We start from the raw sequence: 21,215 nt of genomic DNA, 5'->3' as shown, positions 1-21,215 counted from the left end.
GCTGCAGAATTTGGTCTGGTCATGCCACAGACTACACAGAGCCTTGATTATCATTTCACCTCAGATCAGAGTTCAGCCATGTAAACCCACCAAATGGAGCATGAGTGATGGGAATATTTGAAGTAAAGCAGATGATGTTTCCATACATAGATCAGTCATGAATTACGATTACAGCTTGGGGTACGTAAAGTAAATAAAATTCCCATTAACAAGTAAAATCCAGCAACTCAATATTTAGCACTGCAAGCCCTCCGTAAGCATTCAGCACAGCCTAAATGCAGCATGACACCAGCCGAACGCTGATCAATTACCCTCCAGCATCATTCCAGCAGGGGCTTTCTGTTTCATGGCATCTCAGAGAATTTGAGAATATTACAGAGATTCTCTGAGCTCATTTGATCCCAAAGACTCTTTATCTGATTCAGGTCAGGTGAGAAACTGGGATCCGGTGGGGATTAGAAAAGAATGTGCCTCTGGGAAACCCCTTCCTGCATCTGCCTTGATTTAACTGTCCAATGGAGCCTGGAGTGTTTATAACTTGGCAGTGAGCTTTTTAGAGCTAAACATGTGGAGGCATTTGCCTGTGGAGACAAACCAGCCCCACTCCCTGTTCATTGCAGGTACCTGTATAAACGTTGAAAGATCCCTTGTAAAGGGAGGTGGGGTGTGTGGATTTGTCCTGTTTTGCTGCTCTGTGATGACTATGAAAAGGAGAGTGGGGGAAGTACTGCTTGTTTTTGTTTTTTTAACTAAAAATTCAGGTCTTGACTTCCATGCTTTTCCTGGAAGACTCTAGAAGTAGTAGGGTTATGATATCATGAGCACCAAGTGAAACATGATTGAATCAAAATCCCTTCTGCTTTGAGTTAGTCCATTTAGAATTTTGTTTTCCTTACACCTCCTAAAACCCAATAAACCAAATATGGCCTTTTAATTACCTACAATGACCTTATTTGGCAGAAAAATCACAGCAAGACATATAAAGAAAGAACAAAAGCCAGTCAAGTTAGTACAGAGAGAGGGTCATTATTTAAAGGTACATCCACTCCCATTGAAAGCTTTGGGTTCAGTCTTCAGCAATATCAGCAGTTATATTTATATTACAGTTGGGCCCACTGTATGCTTGGCACTGCCCCGGCAAAGAGGGAAGGCAGAGTCTCTACCCTGAAAAGCATACAGTCCCTCTCTGGTTTTCGGAATACATATAGTAACCACTAGTCTATATTGGCTTTGCTTTCAAATCCATATAGGGTGACCAGACAGCAAGTGTGAAAAATCGGGATTGGGGTGGGGGGGGTAATAGGCGCCTACATAAGACAAAGCCCCAAATATCAGGACTGTCCCTATAAAATCGGGACATCTGGTCACCCCAAATGCATAGCATCCAGAAGTGGGGCCAGGATTTAAAAAAAACTCAGCATGTATATCTCATGTGAAAATCTGGCCATTTACTTGGATGCCTAAATGGAGCTGAACTCTCTTGCAAATCTGGCTCCATGTTGACCTGTTTTCCTGAATCAGGTATGTCAGTGATCCCAGTAACTTCCTTCCATTTCACTTTCAGCTAATACCCTTTGGTCCTGGGGAGGCTAGATAATTGGTTCTTAAGTCTTGAAAAAAGGCCAGGCCATTCAATACATCATAAAGCAGCAATGAAGGGTCATCTTTAAACTAATGTGTCATGTCTCTTTTTTTAAATAAAGCTTTGATAGCCTAAAAACAATTGCCAATAGGAAACAGACTGAACCATTTTAAAGCATTTGCAGTGCCCTGGACTATGTGCAGGCCTAGGGATCACTCGCTCATACAGTTTTTAGTTGGGCAATCAGATGTTTAACTATTGTGTTTGGAGTCCTGGAAGAAAGTCTGATTTCCCATCAAGTAGGCTGGAGACCAAGGACAGCCACTGAAATTAAAGTTTTCACAGCAGACCTCTCTCTCTCTCTTTTTTTTTTTTGGAGGGGGGGGAAGGGGGATGTTCATGATATTTCAGTTGCTTTTGGCTCTATTGAAAATATTTATATTTTAACAAACAGTTTCTCTCAGTTTTTTCTGAAAGCCCCAGTGGCTGGAGTCTGGTAATTACGCAGGAATTTCTAATTCCATTTTAAAAAGCCCAAAACTTAAGTTTCTACTAGTCGTCTTGTTTAAAGAGAAAAGTTTGAAAAGAACCAGAAGCCCAGGAAGACAAGCCAAACCTCTTTTTTTTTTAAATGTCATGCCGTGTAAGCCAATTTCATAATTTTTGAATGCTTGGGATTGGCAATACAGTGTTCTCCTGGTTTTGTGCTAATTGCTAATTATTACCTGCTACATGCACAGTTAAAGGGTTGCAGTAGTCTTTGTACGTACAAGTAGATCCAGTGAGTCCGGTGACACTACTCGTGTACTAGGAAGGGTTTAAACTCAGGGGTTGTACCATATGACTGGAGAATTGCTAACACAGTTCCTATTTTTAAGAAAGGGAAAAAAAGTGATCCGGGTAACTACAGGCCTGTTAGTTTGACATCTGTAGTATGCAAGGTCTTGTAAAAAATTTGAAAGGAGAAAGTACTTAAGGACATTGAGGTCAATGGTAATTGGGACAGAATACAACATGGTTTTACAAAAGGTAGATCGTGCCAAACCAACCTGATCTCCTTCTTTTAGAAGATAACAGATTTTTTAGTCAAAGGAAACGCAGTGGATCTAATTTACCTCGATTTCAGTAAGGCATTTGACACAGTTCCACATGAGGAATTATTAGCTAAATTGGAAAAGATGGGGGATCAATATGAAAAGTGAAAGGTGGATAAGGAACTGGTTAAAGAGGAGACTATAAAGGGTCATACTGAAAGGTGAACTGTCAGGCTGGAAGGAGGTTACTAGTGGAGTTCCTCAGAGATCGGTTTGGGGACCAATCTTATTTAATCTTTTTATTGCTGACCTTGGCACAAAAAGTGGGAATGTGCTAATAAACTTTGCAGATGACACGAAGCTGGTGGGTATTGCTAGGACCAGGCTATCATACAGGAAGATCTGGAGGACCTTGTAAACTGGAGTAATAGTAATAGGATGAAATTTAATAGTGATAAGTGCAAGGTCATGAATTTAGGGATTAATAACATGAATTTTTGTTATAAACTGGGGCTGCATCAGTTGGAAGTAACAGAGGAGGAGAAGGACCTCGGAGTATTGGTTGATCACAGGGTGACTATGAGCCGCCAATGTGATATAGCCATGAAAAAAGCAAATGCGGTCTTGGGATGCATCAGGCGACGTATTTCCAGTAAAGATAAGGAGGTGTTTGTACCGTTATACAAGGCACTGGTGAGACCTCATCTGGAATATTGTGTGCAGTTCTGGTCTCCCATGTTTAAGGAGGATGAATTCAAACTGGAACAGGTACAGAGAAGGGCTACTTGGATGATCTGAGGAATGGAAAACATGTCTTATGAAAGGAGACTGAAAGAGCTTGGCTTGTTTAGCCTAACCAAAAGAAGGTTGAGGGGGGATATGATTGCTCTTTATAAATATATCAGAGGGATAAATATCAGGGAGGGAGAGGAATTATTTAAGCTCAGTACCAATGTGGACACAAGAACAAATGAATATAAACTGGACATTAGGAAGTTTAGACTTGAAATTAGACGAAGGTTTCTAACCATCAGAGGAGTGAAGTTCTGGAACAGCCTTCCAAGGGAAGTAGTGGGGGCAAAAGATATATCTGGCTTCAAGACTAAGCTTGATAAGTTTATGGAGGGGATAGTATGATGGGATAGCCTAATTTTGGCAATTAATTGACCTTTGGCTATTAGCGGTAGTGATGTTATGTTAGATGGGGTGGGATGTTAGATGGGGTGGGATCTGAATTACTTCAGAGAATTCTTTCCTGGGTGCTGGCTAGTGAGTCTTGCCCACATGCTCAGGGTTTAGCTGATCACCATATTTGGGGTCGGGAAGGAATTTTCCTCCAGGGCAGATTGGCAGAGGCCCTGGGGGGTTTTCGCCTTCCTTTGCAGCGTGGGACACGGGTCACTTGCTGGAGGATTCTCTGCACCTTGAGGACTTTAAACCATGATTTGAGGACTTCAGTAACTCAGCCATAGGTCAGGGGTTTGATACAGGAGTGGGTGGGTGAGATTCTGTGGCCTGCGTTGTGCAGAAGATCAGACTAGATCAGGGGCCGGCAACCTTTCAGAAGTGCTGTGCTGCGTCTTCATTTATTCACTCTAATTTAAGGTTCCGCGTGCCAGTAATACATTTTAACGGTTTTAGAAGGTCTCTTTCTATAAGTCTATAATATAGAACTAAACTATTGTTGCGTGTAAAGTAAATAAGTTTTTTTAACTGTTTAAGAAGCTTCATTTAACATTCAGTTAAAATGCAGAGCCCCCCGGACCGGTGGCCAGGACCCGGGCAGTGTGAGTGCCACTGAAAATCAGCTTGTGTGCCACCTTTGGCACATGTGTCAGAGGTTGCCTACCTCTGGACTAGATGACCATAATGGTCCCTTCTGACCTTAAAATCTATGAGTCTACAGGACTCGGACCTCTGTTTTTGAAAATATAAGCCTAGATCCTGGGCTGCATACTCCACAGCTAAGGAGTGAGGGGAAAGTGGTATTGTTACATTTTATACACTCTGTTGTGGGATCAACAGGCTGCTGGGCCAGTGCCCCGCATAGAGTACAGTAGCCTCAGGGAGTAAAGACCCTGTGGACAGCCTCCCACCCCCTATATTCACACACAGCAGGAGCCAAGAGGCACACTCCTGTAGCAGTTAATCCTACCTAAGGATTCCCGCATCCAGGAGGTCTCCTCAGGGTCCAGAATTCCTGGTTTTCCAGCTCTTTTGGAACCACTGTGCAAGGACCAAGATCAAACCAGGTACTGGCCCACAGAATACCCACGTTGTGGGCTGTATTACTGGAGGAACCTTGCTTTTTGCATTTCCCTGTTTTTAAAGACTATTATTTAACTGTGCAACAGAATTTTTGCATTAGCACATTTTGGGAAGTATTTAGTTTCCTTGTTTTTTTAAGGGGAAGGAGGAGAGGGCAGTCTCCTGGTTAATCATGTTAGTATTTAAATGTTCCCAGTTAAGCTTTCAAGTACCCACCGCAATAGAGTGACAGGGACAGATATCAGACTGAGTGCGATGAAAGGAGAGTGGCTGGAGTGAGTTCCTGCCTTTGGTGCTGGTTGGCTAGAGCCAGTTCCTTCCAAGGCTGAGTTAACAGAGCAGCAGCACAGCTGTGAGCAGACCTCTATGCAGCAAGGTGCCCAATTTTATCCTCCTTCCATGAGTAGCCCCACTGACTTCAGTTGGACTCATGAGAATAAATGTTATAGGAGCAGGTCCTATGAAGTTCAACCATTTGCGTCATCTGCAAATAAAGAACCTGCTCTTGACACTAGGAAATAATGTCCATTTTTTACCCTTCTGTAACTTGAGTGTCTGAATACGCTCAGCCCGATTCTCCTCTTGCATACGCTGTTGGAAATGAGGAGTTACTCAACTCAAGTTAACGGCATTTGCGGCTATTCGGCACTATCTGCAGCAGCACTTTACAAACATTCATTCATTGAGCACTTTGCACTATTGTGCCCTCAATAAGCTCCAGTTTGAGGAATGAACATTTGTCAGATTTTCAGCCCTGGCTTCCTAGCATCATATTCCTGGCAGGGTAGTCCCAACCCTATTGCTTTTCATAGGCTACTCCTTCATCCTTCCCATTTCCCATCCTATATCCCTGCTACCCATAACAGCTCCATGGGTCCCGTGTTTCTGAGAGCAGCCCAGGCAGCAGCTGGATCTGTCATGAAAGGAAGCAGATGAGCCTCGTGTTATTCTCGCTGTCGTTCAGAGTGAAGTCAGACCCTCTTCTGTCTCCCAGGGCTGAATATGAAAGCTATGATGGCATTAGCATCCTGTGATTGGCTGATATTTTGCTCTGGCAGAAATCAGCACCTGTTGCTGTATATTACTCTGTAGAGACTGAGCCAGACACGAGGCTGAAGGAAAGACGGATGCATTCAAGCCCTAGGTATGCCTTTTGTGGGATTTTAACTCTTTTAAGCAAATACAGGAAAACCCATGGTGATGGAATGCTTGCCTGGAATCACAAGTTGGTTGCTGTTTAGCCAGGGGTAGATTTGTGTATGGAAAGAGCCTGTAATTCCGCTACCTTGAAGGAGCTGACGGAGAGGGGAAGGGGGCTATTTCTGGAAGCTTCTTTGGTGTGACTTAGTGGAGTCAAACTTCAGATCTTGGACCTGAGCTCGTCTCTGAAAAGCCGTTGCTGACATGAAGGTAGAATTGTAGGATTATTTACATGTTGTCTCCATGGTGTCCGCAGACATGTTAGGTTCTTTATACAGCTCTGCACTAAGGGGTTTACAACCAACAGACCAAGTGTACGGTTGTGTGCAGGAGAAACACACTGTGAGACATTCTTAGGTGAGTCTTTCAAGACCTTTTAAAAGGATTCAGAGAGCACAGTGGAGGAATGAGTTTGAATAGCAGAGACTAGGCACGTGAGCTGTAATTGCCACATTTGGCCTACACAGTTGTCACAGTGTTAATATCTTAACTGCTACTTCGTAAAATGCTTTGAGAGCTCAGAGATCTGACCCATGAAACCAAATTCTGGTCTACTGGCTGATGTAACCTGTTCTAGGACCATTTTGACCATCTACTCTGTTGACGCAGGCTTCCTCGCTTTTTGAAGGCAGGGACATATGATGGATGTGAATGGGGTTCCAAAATGTCTGTAATTCAGCTGTTGGAATCCTGAAACAATGGTGTCTGTGTGTAAGCACACGCTCCCTCCCAGCCCCAAAGGTCTGTCAGATGTGGTACGGCATAAATGGACCAGGTAACCGCTATTAGCGGGTGTGGGGCTTCAGGTATCCCTGAACCACATCTAGTATTGGCTCCTGGTTTGCAACAGTATCACACTCCTAGTCCAGTTGAGCATGTGCTGGAGTTGGGAGGCAGGAGCAGTCAGTGAACTGGCTGAGGAGAGGGAGAAATTCCAGCCGGGGTCAAGTTCTGTCATTACCTCCCTTAACGCTGTCTGAAAAAGGAGGTTTTCTGCAGATTGCACAGAGCAGCCGCAGCCCAGAACAGGAGAGGAATCGATGACTCAGCGCTGAACTGTTGAGACTAGAAAGGTGCTTCTGTTAAGTCATCAATTTCCCTTCCTGGTAGACAGCAGCCTCACTCTCCTATTTGCACAAAGCTTCCTGCTTCAGCAGCATCAGCCCAGCTTGGGCACAGGCTGAGAACAAGGTCTTCATTGTTATAACAGAGGGACACAGAGGGCAACTGGGGCCTTTCACGGCTTCAGACGTCTGTGGCTACAACCTTCGCAACCAAAGGCGGATGCGGTGCCTAGGTCAGGTATTGGAGCCCTAGGGATAGGTTTGCTATTCGGAGACTCTACCCAGAGACAAGAAAGTGAACCCAGAAAGGGGAGTGAGCCCAGAATTTCAGAACTCACTGTGCAAGCCCTGCTTTAGGAAGAGTCCAGCTCTGAACCTCCTAACAGTTAATGTATGTACCTGATGCATCCTGACAGCCCGCTAGCCTTAATCCATTGAAAATGGGGAGCATAGAAGATTCTTGCATTGGGGAGCAGCAGCACTGAAAGTGTTAATTGCTTTGGGGTTAGCGCGTGTGCCATTAGAACACTGGCATTCTCTTAACAATAGCAGTCCTCCGTTTCTACAGCACCTTTCCCTCAAAGGGCTTTCAACCTGGGAATTGCTTCACCTATCCCTACAATGCAGCTGCCTCCGAGGTAGCGCTGCAGCTGTTTAACAGTACGCAGCAACGCTGCCCAACAGTTAAGAGCAGGACGCAAAGCAGAAGTGGAATTTGAGGGGGAAGTTAGAGAGACAGTGGCGCTACCCAAATTAGAAGTTGTTCAGAACACCATGGTTTACACCTCTATTTTTAGAAAGTTGCCATAGGATCTTTAATGATGACACAGGGGCTGGATCACAGTTTTATGTATCCAGATTCCAGTAGAACGTGGGCATTTCAAGTGGGGTGCACCGTTACCAGGATCTTAAGGACCTATGGTATTTTCCTGCTGTGATCCATGGACTTTCGATCCTTTAAACATATATATGTTGTAAGATTTCTGGTCTAATGGGCTGAGCACAAGCCTGAGAGCCAGGACATTCCTGAGATGTAATCCCAGGGCTGGCATTGACTCCTCCTGTGGCTGAGTCACTTAACCTCTCTGTATCTCACATTATTCCTCTTTAGAGTAGGCCTAGCCTGCAGCAGGGTTGTGAGAGTGTGTGACAAGCCTTTGAGATCCTCCACGGAAAGGCTCTTTGGAAGTGCTGTGGCTGGTACTGTTTGCAGCGATGTATTCACACATGTATACCTGTGTCATTCAGGCACTCCACCTGAATTCCATTGTCTTGGATGCCAGTGCTCCCCCTTGCCAGCTGTGTTGTGTGCTGAATGCAATGCATTTGTTTTGCCTCTCTCTATTTAGCAAGACTCCCTGGAAGTGACATGGCAACAGGCACCTGTGAGGTATTGGAGAGAGACCTGGAGAGTCCTGAGGCCATAGAAGAGCTGCCAGTGCTGGTAGAGAGAATTCTAAGGCTGTCGAAGGAGGACAAGAGAAAAGGTACCTCATCCCCACTTTGACACTGGAGGCCATACTAGTAAGACTTTCCCAGCCGTAGATGCACAGGCTATTCTTGCCTCCAAGGAGTTAAAAGGCAGTTGCGCTGTGCTGATACCATTGGAAATGTTCCTTGACATGTCTTCTGAGGGGATTATATGCTTAAAATTCTGATCTTTGCAGTGAGAAGAGCTTATTGGAAATTATTAGAGCTTAGAGCTTGCAGAGAGCTTTAGTGCCAGCTTTTAGAGATGTGGTAAGATCCAGGTCAGGAATGCAGGCATTGGACTATTTGCCTTATTCTTTAAAGGTGACCTTCTAAGGAGAAGATATGAGATTTTTATACCCAGTTTTGCTTCTTTACGTAGCCCTGCATTTTATTTAGAAAAGGCCCAACAGAAGATTTTAAACGTTCTCTTTTCTGCGTGTTTGCTTATACTAGAAATTCAGGGCCATTGCACCCTTTTTCTGAGAACACCGTATGGATGTCTGGGGAACAAAGAGGTTTAAAACATACATCAGAAGATAACATTAGTGAGAGGGGAAGTCTTTTTTATTCAGACTGCATAAAATATTTTGGATTGTATGGTTCTTTGAATGCCTCTCACTCAAACCCTGACAAACAGTTGGGAGAAAAGATTCTTCATATTTGCATCTTTAATCAGAGAGTGGATCCAGTCTACATCTCTGGGTCTTCTTTGGGGTGAAGTAGAATTTTGTACTTATTAATAAATAAATTAGGCCTTCTTTACACATCAGAAAGAAAAAAGGGACAAATTCAGTTGTTCTACTCTTGACATGACCTTTTAAATTACATTTCAGGAATCTGTATTTGCTTACTATTCATTGGTCCATGACTAGTGCTAGAGGGTGGAGGTAGGGAATCTTACTGGTCTTGAAAATCCTTAGTAGCTCAAAGCTTAAAAAATTCCAGAGCTTTGATGAACCTTTACACATACCATATGCAATTCAGATCCAATCCTGCCCCTCACTGAAACTAAGGGAATTTTGCCATTGACTTCAATGAGAGCAGGATGGGACCTTTAAATACTGTAGATTTCCCCAGGATAGATAAAGCCTTATTAAATTGAGGCATTATTTTAATGAGATTGTATTGAACTTTGATACGTGCCAAACCATTGGAAGTAGAAAATGACAGTTAAGAGCTAACCAAGGAGAAGCCTCATCATGCAATGAATGCATCATCGTATTTACTGTAGCAAGCCACCGGAGAAATCCAATTACCAACCTGCTTCTCCTTTTATGCTTCATTTGTGACGTGATGTTAACAGTCACAGTCTCAAGATCCAGTAATAAGGACCTGACTTTCAGAGATGCTGAGCATCTGCCCCCAATTGCAGTTGTGCGTGCTCGCTCAGCTAAAGCCCAGGCCCTGGCACGACGTGCCATTGGAAAGCTGGGATTCCAAGCTGCCTCCTGATGGCATAGAGCACTGCGCTGGGGCTGCTGCGGCGCTCCAGTTAGAGGGCTGTAAACGTAGCTGTGAAAGTAGGTTGGGGGAGTAAGATGATAGATCCTGACCCCTGGGTTCTCAATCTGCTCTGACTAGATATAAGTGGTATCTTCCACTGAAAAACAAATTCCCAGCTTCCCGGGGGGTTATTGTCATCCTCTGTAGCACAGGGGATTTCTGAGATCTCGGCTCTGAAGTATGGCTTGGTTCCTCAGGCTAACTGTATTTTAGATCAGCGTTTCAGGAATGATGACAGCCAGCATCCAGCCTGCAACCAGTGTCCTTTTCTAGCCTTGCTGAGATGCTGGGATGTTTTCAGGGGATTCTTGTGCATCTCAGGCTCTATCAGGTTAGAAAGGGAGGCCCTTAGCCATTGCCAGTCAGTTTGAAATACGAAGGGACAGAAGAGCTATACCCCCACTGCACTGTTGCACCCGGGGCTGCAGTTTCTAGCACTGCCTGATGTTGACCCTGTTTTTGGTCCATCCCTGGAGCAGAGAAGGAAGCCAGGATGCCTGGCCAACAGATACATGTGTTTTGCGGGTGACATCACAGTTTCTCCCTCAGCTTTTTTTTGCCTGGGAGGTCCAGGGAGTTTATCCCATCACTTTCAGTAGCCTGGTGCTTGCCAGCTCCAGGTTCCATTCCTGCACCAAGATTTTTTCATTTGAAGGCCAATTGGGCTGCTGCTGTGAAAGGGAACTTTCAGTGTGGCAGGTGAGAACTGGCTTTTAACTCCTGCTTAACCACGTCTCATTATAAGTGTGAAAACCTGCCTTGCTGAGTGATTACTGATGTGAGAAAAGCACCCAAACATCTTCCCCAGTAATTGCATCCGCTAACGTAGCACTACTTCACCCCTGGGATCCTGCACGAATTCATGGGCCGCGGGCAGCATAGTAACAGTTTTCAAGTACATAAACGGTTGTTACATGGAGAAAGGAGAAGAGTTGTTCTTCTTAACCTCCGAGGATAGGACAAGAAGCAATGGGCTTAAATTGCAGCAAGGCATGTTTAGGTAGGACATTAGGAAAAGCTTCCTAACTGTCAGGATGGTTAAGCACTGGAATAAATTGCCTAGGAAGTTGGGGAATCTCCATCATTGGCAATTTTTAAAAGGTTAAACAAACACCTGTCAGGAATGGTCTAGATAACACTTAGTCCTGCCATGAGTGCAGGGGATTGGACTACATAACCTCTCTAGATCCCTTCCAGTCCTACGATTCTGTGGTCTATATAGAGGCTAGGACCTTTGGGTCCAGAGGCACAGCTCCTTGAGTTCAAGGACAATTTATTGATGTAGTAGTAGTAAGGCTTTTATCTTCTCTGCAGGCCGGCCCCTAGGTGGCAAGATGATCACATGCTATGAGGCCGTCATGCTGTCCATACTTAGTTTTATTTTGCTTGCACTTGTTTTTAACAGTTGCTGAAGTGCCACAAAGCGAAGAGGAGGTAAACAGTAGCTCACACGTAAGTAGCATCTATCTAGTAATCCTCTTTATAACTATCTCCAGACTTGAGTTTGCAGTGCTGAAGGCCCAGGCTATGTGACACTGGATGTTTGCAACAGCCCTTACAGTCTACAAGAAAGGCAGCAGAGGCCTGGTCATTGGATCTCGGGGAGCAGGGTGGGCCTACTACCCCTTTCCCAAGATTTGCCTGGATACTTCGTACATCCAGTTAAATCAGCAGCAGGACCTTGGATTCTTATGATTTTGATAGATTAAATTAGCACTGGTGAGAGGTGCTGGATTGACAGCCCTGGAGAGCGAAGGCCTCAGGTTGCCCACAGCAAAGGTGCAGGTGCAGGGCAAGCATCCATTGTATTGTCGTGACAATGTGCAGTAACTCTGGCCAGGAGGGGCTGCCTCTGTAGGTTGGGGAGGAGAGTCCTGGGCCTCAGACTGCCAGTGAGGGGGGGTGGTTGGGAGCTGTCTATTGGGACTTGGCCCACTTCCTATCAGTCATTTAACACAGGCCACCAAGCAGCTATCAGATGGTTCTCATCAAGCTGGGTTGGACCTAGACATGAAAGACTCCATAGCTCATTGCCCTGATCCCTCCATTCCCTGGGGGAAGAGCTCTTGGCATGTGCTCTCAAAACCTCTGCTTCCTCAACTCCAGGACTTCTACGGGAGTGAGGACACACAGGCTCAGATCCTCTCTGGTATTTAGGCACCTAACTCCCATTGATATCAGTGACAGTTGGGAACCTAAATACCTCTGAGGATCTAGGCAACAGTGCCTCAGAAGGACTTAGAGTAGAGGAGGAAAGCAGCAAGGAGACCGTTGCTTGTTACCTGTAGGCATAAGACATAGCTTGGCTCAGGGAAACAGGGAGGAAGAGACCAGTCACAAGTGTGGAAAACGGCCTCCCATAAACTAATAGGGCTATGAGGTTAGGCTCAGCTTGGCGTTGTGTGAGGCAGTGGGAGAGAAGATGCTGGGCAGGAAGATCACCATTACGAAGCATCCAATGAGCAGCTGAATGTGCAAAGGAGTGTATTAAAGATTATTGAAGAGCAGGGGTGTTGGGTGCAGGTGCTTAGGGGTTCTGATGCAAAGGAGAGGTTGGGAAGCTGACGCAGATGTTCTGGGGGGTGATAGAGGAATTTCTGGGGTGCCGATAGGCTGGGCTTGTGGGGAGTTGCTGAAGGTACCACAGAGAACATGATAATGGAAGAAATAAGGCTAGGAACATGTAGTTGGAAGACAGGAGTGAGAGGAGACCAATCAGACCTCCTGTCTACTTCATCCCATAACATAAGAGCAGGGGAGAACCCACTGAAATGAAAGGGAAGCCAATTCACAGGAGAGAAAACCTGCTTTAGACCATCACAGTGATCAGTAAAAGCAGATCAGGTTAGCCACTACACTGCCCCCCTGGTGGCCCATCAGGGCACAACTCACCCAGCCACAGGTTTCCGCTGGTAGGTCACTGTCTTTCACAGAGTCCGACGTAGCAGTGCATTAACCCTCCAGCCGAGGCACACTTCAGTCCTTTCCAGGGTATTAAGGTTCAAAGAAATCAGGACAAAACACAACTCAAAACAGGGAAATGCAGCAAACCTTGAGCAGGACCCCACCCTTCTGTTTAAGGCTTGTTTTCCAATAACCAGTATTCCAGCCATTCTCCTAAGGGTCGATTCATCCCTATCCACCCAGCAAGCTACCCCAGTCTCTGGGCTGTAAGCAGCCTTCTCTCACAGCAGGAGAAGCGGAGCTCTGCACTACTTCTGGGTCATCCCTGCATTAGGCTATGTCTCCTCCTTTTAACTCCTCGCTTCATGCCAGCAATTTGCTGCAGGGATAGTGGGGCCGGGTCAGTTGGGTCTAGTGACACTAACTAAGATAAAACCATAAAAGAAATCAATTCTCATGCTTCAAGGTGTAAACTGATCCTCAGAGGGGATCAGGACTGACTCCCTGCAGCAGCTGCTTTTTCACAGTTCGATGAATCATGTGGGTTTTCCACCTTCCCCTGAAGCACATGACATTGGCCACAGTCAGATCCAAACAACAGGACTGGCTGGCCTGTTGGCTTTATGCAGGTGAGGAAATTCCAATGTTCCCCACTGTGAACAAAGGCAAGAGTCCTTTCTGTGGGCAACATTTAGCTGGAAACGTGGCCTCCTTGGGGCTTTGAGAGGAATCACAGCCCACCCGTGTGCAGTCAGAGCCAAAGGTATCATTATTCAGCTGTTGTGGTCACTAATCTCAGATGACTGGTAGCTCTCCCCCATCTGCTAGGAACTGGGGCCTCTGACACATTTATTAATGAGTCAGTCGTACTGCACCTCTGGAGTCTGATTCATGGGGGAGCCCTGGTCTCTCTGTACCCTAGCAGGAAGGGACTAGAACCAGAACCAGGCCTCGGTGCCTAATTTATCTCCGTTTCTAAGCTCCCTCTCTCCAAAGGATAAGTTGTCCTCTGGGCAGACACGTCAAAGCGGATTAGCGGCTGCAGCTAAGCAGGTCTGCAGAGTGTTTGTGCTCAGCAAAATGCCTTTTACCAAAGGTTTGGCTCCCATTCATGTGCCAGGGATCGAATCACATAAATAAAATGAACCAACAAGAGCGTGATTGTATCCCGAGCTCAGCACGGCCCCTGCCAGTTTCCACAGGAGGCCGGGCAGAGATTGATAGGGCTCTCTGGGGCAGAGTGGGACACTGCCGTGGGGGGTATTGCATAATGCAGGAGTGTTTCAGATGCAGACGCTAATACAGAAGCGGATTCTAGTAGATCTCTCACACTGTGGTGGATACTCAAACCCTGTCAGGTTCAGCTTCATAGTCATCAAGCAAACTATCGAGCTTGTGAGATTAGACAGGTCAGGTAATGAGTATTTCCCCTCCCCGTGAGTTTTCATCCTTTGCGCTGTCATCTCGTCTCTGGCTTCCAGGCTTTGACACTCAAAGAGCCCTTGTTGGCAGGCCCTGAATAGGGCCCCATCAGAACGGATCCGTGGGTACAAACATGGCCCAGCACAGTCATTAGCTACACTGCCCACGTGCAGCATAGAGAGTGGATCTGCTCCCAAATATAGGCTGTGTCACTTGACCTAAGGGAGAACCTCCAGCAGCAGGCAGGGCCACCCAGAGGATTCAGGGGAGCTGGGGCAAAGCAAGGGAGCTGCGGGGCTTGTACTCACCTGGCGGCGGTCCGGGTCTTCAGCGGCATTTTGGCAGCAGGGGGCCCTTCAGTCACTGCGCATCTTCAGCAGAACTGAAGGGCTCCCCGCCGCCGAAATGCCGGCCGAAGACCCGGACTGCTGCCGGGCCAGGGCTTGCGGGGCCTGGGGAAAATTGCCCCGCTTTCCCCTCCCCCGGGTGGCTCTGGCAGCTGGCACTAGTATTAAAGTTTTATCCTCTCCAGGTAGACATCACTAATGGGCCTCATAATTGACTACATGTGAGTGAGTCTGGTTCTCTCCAGCAGAGGGCAGTGGTGCACCCCATCACATTACAAACTACAGTCCCCCTCTGTCCTTGCTCCCTTCATTAGACCCAGGTACAAACCTCTCCCGTCCTCTCTGCCAGCCAACAACTCTCCCCTACTGGGGAACAGACTATAAACACGAGAGCTGTGCGCAGCTGGGAACTGCAGTGCGGTCCATTACGAGTCCCACAGCTTGCCACCCTGCTGGCCTTGACCAGTCTGTCCAGTTCATCCACCTCTGGGGTGGAGCACGACAGCTGCTTAACACTCCTCGGGAAGTGGAGAAGAATATGGTGCTGGTATATGGAATCAGTCCTCCGTAAGCAGGAGGTGTTTGCTAAAGAAAATGGCCAAATGCAGCCAAACAGCCAGGATTCCACACAGATTGAGTTCCAGCTTTGTGTCTCTTCTTAGCCAGGCACCACGTCTTGTTTAGAAGTCTGTGCAGGCAGCATAGAGAGACATCTAGTGGATGACTAATGCCTTGCAAACATCATTACAGATAATTGTAGCTTGGTGCTGAGGGGATTATGGCCAAACTGTCTCTGGTTTGGAATGTAGCAAACACCAAGGTAAAAGCCTCCACTGTTGTGATGACCAGAACTGGTCCGGGCCTTGGTTCTACATCTCATCTGAACCACGCCCCCGCCCGGCACTTTGCTCGATAAAGTATCGAGAAGAAGAGTGCTGCTACCTGTCAAGTAATGTCCTACAGGATCTGGGTGTTCTTAGAGGTCCCTGTCCCACGACCTGATCCAGCCCAGCCCTATTTACCTTTCAGGAGCTGGTGTGATCACAGTACCCTCGCCATTTTTAGCTTAGCATAGCTGTATATGTTCATCTTATTTCTAGCCACCCTGGCTGAAGTGTCCTAATGTAATTGTCTCAATAATGTCCATCAGCGGTGAGTTCCAGAAGTCAATATGTTGTAGAAACAGATTTCTTGTTTCCCAGATTCATGTCTTCTGTCTTTTAATCATGTGACGGCCAAGGTACCAGGCACTGAACCAGGGACCTCCAGAGAATACAAGCACAAGCTGTTGAGACACATGCCCCAGTGCCTTCAAACTGTGCTGCTTGTTTTTTCCCCATAATAGTTGCAGACAGATCCCCTGGGCTGCTTTGCTTCTCTCCCCTGGCTGCTCTGTTTGTGCTGGCCGCATGACCCATTCACTTTCCTTCACCTTTCAGGGGATAGAGAAGGAGGAGAGGAACACACTGCATGTCATCGAGAAGGATCTAGACGAGTTTGTGGAAAGCATAACTGACACACCAGTCGTCACGGAGAAGACAGTGACGAGGGTAGAAAGGGTGGAGGAGATAGCCAGCTCTGCTTCGCCACAAGGTACACTCGTCCCCATTTCTCCCATCAACCCAGGAGCCCTGACCCCTAAAGCATGTGGTAGAGCTGAGTTCTCTTCTCCTTCATCCTGGTCCAATTCCATGGGGAGCTGCAGGTATCCATCACCTCTGAAAACCAGGCCGCTTATTTAGCTGTCCTGCTTCTGAAAATTTTGACCTAAGTGACTTGCCCCTATTGAGGCACCGGAGAGACTGGAATAGAACCCAGGAGTCCAGACTTCAGTTATCCAGCCAACCCCCTGCTGGGCAGTTTATAGAAGGCCCATTTTGAACCTTGGCGGCAGAGCCACACGAAATTGCAATTGAGTCAGAGCCCAAAACGAAGTAGCTTGATTCCCTCCCCGCAGGGGGACCCAGTGAACCCCAGGGAGAGCTGGGAGTGAGAATCCCCACTTATTTCCTTCCCTCCTTATGCTCCCAACCCTGCGATGGGGCCATTCTCCACTGGCTGGGATACAACTCAACAGACAGGAGTCCCTTGGAATTGTACCATTGTGTCTCCTTTGTGGCCAAACTAGGCGATGTTAAGGGATCTCTGTTCCCACTCTTAGCCCATTCTGCCAGGACAGGCCTGCTCCCCTATGGTAACACCACTTTCTTTGTGTCTCGTAAGTCCCCAAGACCCTTCCAGTGAAAAGGAAGGCCGAGCCCCGCACCATCAGCCCCATGAAGGAAGAGGTCCCCTGGGAGGGCCTTACCCTCAACAAGTGCATTCTCATCGCCTCCTTTGTCGCTCTGCTATGCATGGGCTTCCAGGTCTTCCAAGGTGAGAGACGTCAGAGCAGTGAGGCTGGGAGTTGGGCAGCATCAAGGGGAGCAGCCTGTCCTGGGAGGGTGCTGGGCCTGGAGACTGACCCCCCTTTTCACACCCAGAGGGCTCAGGAGTGAAACATTCCTGGGACAGAGTGGGGGAAGCTAGCGCTGCTGCTGACCATGTAGCGCATTAGTATTAGCAGTGCCACCTAGACCGCGTTGTGCTAATTTCACAGCAAGAGCCATCTCTACCTCCAAGAGCTTACAGTCAAAACAGACAAGACAGGTGGGAGGCAAAACAGAGGCACAGAGAGCGAAGGGACTTGCCCAAGCTGGAATAGCAGGTCCGTGGCAGAGCTGGGTCTCCGGACTCCTAGTCCAGTGCTCAGGGATTTTGAGCAGATTTGAAAGCAAGAAGCAAACTCCTGCTGCCAGATAAACGCGTTGGGTAGTGTCCGTACTGGGTCCTCGTGCTAGTCCAGGACAGATCCTGAGCTGCAGGACCAGGTTGTGGCTGTTTTCTGTCCTTTGCTGCGGCTTAGTCTCCTTCAGCGGCATTCTCTAAGCCTGGAAGCTAAGGATTTAACCATGAACTGGAATTGTGTAAAGCAATCTGTTTGAGAGCCCAAATCCTTCACCAAATCTCTGTGTAGGCAGGAACCAACCAGCTACAGATGCTCCTCTAGCACTTACAGGTTCCTCCCTAGCCAGGGCAGCAGAGATAACGCTTAGATCTATAGGGCAGCATTTTCAGACTAGGCACCACCAGCCATACTGAGGCCTGGCAGTAAAAGGGGGCTCAGGCTGGGCATCCAAAACCAGAGGCACCCACAAGTAGTGGGCACTCTGAAAATGGCTCCTGTCCTCACTCTGGGCCTTAGTTTCCCCGTCTGTAAGACAAAGGATAATGAGTTACCTGCCTATCGCCCAGGACTTGTCTACATGAGGACACTGAGGAAAATTAATCCAAATTAAGCAAAGGTGTAAATTTAAAGTGGATTAGTTAAACCACAATAAATCCTTGTGTGATTATCTTATTCAGACTTAATTCACTTTGGAAATGAATTAAGCAAACTCTGATAAAGGCCATTTTTTCTGAATAAGAGCATCCACACAGCAATTTAATGTGGTTTAATTAATCCACTTTAAAAATTAATGTGGATTAATTTCCTGGAGTATCCCATATTGACAAGCCTCCACAAGGGGGAGTGAAGGCAAGCCTCAGTACTGCTCTTCACAAACCCTGGACATTATAGATCTAGAAACAAAATGGGTCCACAGCACCTGCTCAGATCAGAACCAGCACATCCTCCTTGTTCAGGCAGTTCTGGGTCAGGCTTTTAGCTTGAGCCTATTTCTATTGCATTCCCCACTGAAGTGTAACCAGCTCTGGGGTGGAAAGCAGCAGCTGTGAACCAGCACACAAGAACACTGCACGTTTCCCTCTGTGCATCTCCAAAGGGCTGACCTTGCCCACTGTCCCCCCCTTCCCAGATGTCATTGACGTAGAAGACGAGATTCCCGAAGCAGAGCCCAGCCTGTGGGCCCAGCCTGCGTGCAGCCTTCCCGAGGATGGTGCCGGCGAGAGGGTAAGGCAAGGAGCCGCAGTGCAGGAGGGGCCTTGGAGACATCATCTCTGAAAAGCAGCCAGTAGGCTCCAGGGGGAAGGTTTTAACTCTGCCCTCCACTAGTGATCGCATTCACGTGCTGGGCTAGCATCATGGCAGCGAAACCCATTTGTGGCACCATGTTAGGGAGGGAACTGGGGAGTTGGGGGCACCATCCTCTCCTCCCCCAACCCCACAGCAAAGCAGAGAAAATCAGCCAACACGTCATTGAAGCACAGAGCATTCTGAGCCCTGGAGGTCCCGAGAAGGGCTTTCCCCTTGGACAGGGCCCATCCTGCAGCCCTTACTCACCCGAGCAGTCAGTCCCATTGAAGTCAGGGGGTGGCTCCCATGAGATGGGCTGCGGGGCAGACCACAGCCACCTGGAGCCTTGGGACCCATTTAGAGAGCAAGAGCCAGGCCAGGCTAAGCTCATTGGGCCCAATCCTGCAAGACACAGGTCCTGCACCACTGGACTAGACAGGAACTGAGGGCACTTGAGGTCACCCAGGGACACTCCCCATGTCCCAGAATCAGGCCTAGCTTCAGGAAACGCTGAAGTGGTAGAAGGGAGCCCGAGAGCCCATGGCTGTGGTAGTTGAAGCCTTGCTGACAGCCCCACGCCAAGTCGCTGCTAGTGCATATGGGACCTTCCCAGCCCCTCTCTCTAACACCTAGGAGGGGAGCTCTGAGCTTGTCTGGCTGCTGCTCCGAGTGCCCGGGGGCCACAGACAAGCCTGGCAGGTCACGTGCCACGCCACAGCAGGGCCAAGGCTCCCTGTAAACAGGAGGGAACGAGGCAGGGTCCTGCACGGAACTGCCTTTGTCTGGGTTAAAGATGGCGTTAGCGCCAGCTGCCATGGCAATGGCTGGACAGACAGACGAGGGTCCTGGTGCCCTGGGCTGGCCCAGGATCCGGTGGTAAGAGCGGGCCCATTGCCTTGCGCTGCTGTCCCCTGCAGGGACAGTTGCGGTTTTTCAAGAGCTGGTTGAGCTGGTGGGAGCCGGAAGCAGCAGAAGATCCTGAAGCCAAGGTGGAAGGGACGCAGCAGGACTCCCCAGCCAGGGCAGTGCCGAGAAGGGGCCAGCAGAAGCGGAGCGCGCTGGAGAAGGAGGTGGAGAAGCCCAGAGAGAGTGAGGTGGCTCAGCCGGAGAGAGGCAGCAAGAAGGGGATGCAGCCCAAGGACAGGCCCCCCAAGGGCCAGGCCAGCAAAATGCACAGGGCCCCCCCAGCAGGCTCTGAGGAGGAGGAGGAGGAGGAGGAAGGGCAGCAGCATAGCAGGAAGGAGGGCAAGCGGAGGGAGGGGAAGGAGCAGGGGGAGCGGACCAGGCGGGACAAGGGGAAGGGCCGCCACCCCAAGCCCGACTCACCAGCCCAAGGGCCAGGCCACAAGGAGCACCGGCATGATGAAAGCGGGAAGCAGAACTCTAAGCAGCAGCGAGGCGAGCACAAGGGCCGGAAGCCCTGGGAGCAGCACAAGTTCAGGGAAGGCAAGAGGCATGACTGAGAACCTGCCCCCTCGCGCCTGAATGGTCTTGAGCAATGAGGTTGAACAACACTAAGTCTGGGGGCACCCAAATTCCCTGCCCCCAAGGCTTCAGCCTGAAGGCAGCACATAATCACCCCAGCACCAGCCTTTCCTTTCATCCCCGAGAGCCGCGCTCACGTGTGAGATTTGCTGGCCATTGTTTTTTCCTCCCTAGACATTGCTTGTTTGCCGAGTTCCCCAGGAATTAAACACACCTGCCATTGATAACCCCACCTGCGGTGACAGAGCAGCAGCATGGTTTTGTGGTTAGAGCCACAGACTGGGCAGTGGGAGATCTGAGTTCTGCTCCCAGCTCTACCATTGACTTGCTGGGTTGGGCTGGGCAAGTCATGTCACTTCTTTGTGCCTTGTGTTTCCCCGGCTGTAAAATGGGGATGATGATACTTCGCTAAGGCCCAGGGGTTGCTGTGAGTGCAGGTGAGATGCTTTGAGATCCCTGCATCGGTGCTGGGTATTGCTGCTGGAGTGGGAGCACAGACGGTCTTGTCATGGGCCTTAGGTGCAAATTTGGACTCCCCTGAGTTCGATGCTTAAAGGAGAGCTGAAAAGGGGGGGGGGTGAGCTTGTCCTTTTGCGCTTCATGAGAGGTCCCCCAACCCCACCAGAAATATTTTTCTGCTTGTTTTGTGACTTTACAAATAATCAGACTGTCCTGGTATTGCTGGAGGACTCTCTGGAGGTTTTGCATGTACAAAAAGCTCTCTCAGGATCCACAGATGTCAGTTTTTAACCTGGAGAGCTTTTCTCCTAACTGTTTGTCAGACATCTGAATTAAATTGGTGTTAACAAAACCAAACCAAAAGACAAAGGTTCTAACAGCCTGAATGGAAATCCCAGTCCCTGCCACTGATTCAGGTTTCAGACCTCCATGGTGATCATGATGCTACAATCCTACTCA

The 21,215-nt window shown here is 48.2% G+C and overlaps 1 protein-coding gene across 5 annotated transcripts; it reads left to right on the top strand.

The window, feature by feature from the left end:
* The first annotated feature begins 5,921 nt into the window (after positions 1 to 5,921).
* Positions 5,922 to 21,119, top strand: JSRP1 (junctional sarcoplasmic reticulum protein 1). 5 transcript variants are annotated; one of them, XM_050934361.1, is made up of 8 exons: positions 5,922 to 6,028; positions 6,363 to 6,441; positions 8,498 to 8,635; positions 11,530 to 11,576; positions 16,237 to 16,390; positions 17,021 to 17,173; positions 18,655 to 18,749; positions 19,730 to 21,119. In XM_050934361.1, the coding sequence occupies exons 3-8, from the start codon at positions 8,518 to 8,520 to the stop codon at positions 20,273 to 20,275; spliced, it is 1,113 nt and encodes a 370-aa protein (XP_050790318.1). In that variant the 5' UTR covers positions 5,922 to 6,028; positions 6,363 to 6,441; positions 8,498 to 8,517; the 3' UTR covers positions 20,276 to 21,119. The 5 variants fall into 5 exon arrangements, with proteins under 5 accessions (XP_050790318.1, XP_050790317.1, XP_050790320.1 ...); XM_050934360.1 differs by lacking the exon at positions 6,363 to 6,441 and having other exon boundaries at positions 5,923 to 6,028; XM_050934363.1 differs by lacking the exons at positions 5,922 to 6,028; positions 6,363 to 6,441 and adding an exon at positions 6,039 to 6,294.
* Positions 21,120 to 21,215: the final 96 nt, after the last annotated feature.

This window comes from Gopherus flavomarginatus, chromosome 24 (genome assembly GCF_025201925.1).
Source record: "Gopherus flavomarginatus isolate rGopFla2 chromosome 24, rGopFla2.mat.asm, whole genome shotgun sequence".
Lineage (NCBI taxonomy): Eukaryota > Metazoa > Chordata > Testudines > Testudinidae > Gopherus > Gopherus flavomarginatus.
Note: the sequence above shows the minus strand (reverse complement) of the source record. Positions and strands in the feature narration are given on the sequence as shown.

Excerpts from the sequence above, each read along its gene's own strand:
- JSRP1 (XM_050934359.1), top strand. Across the intron at positions 16,391-17,020 it reads CAGCTCTGCTTCGCCACAAG|TCCCCAAGACCCTTCCAGTG; the intron begins GTACACTCGTCC and ends GTGTCTCGTAAG. Across the intron at positions 17,174-18,654 it reads GGGCTTCCAGGTCTTCCAAG|ATGTCATTGACGTAGAAGAC; the intron begins GTGAGAGACGTC and ends CCCCCTTCCCAG.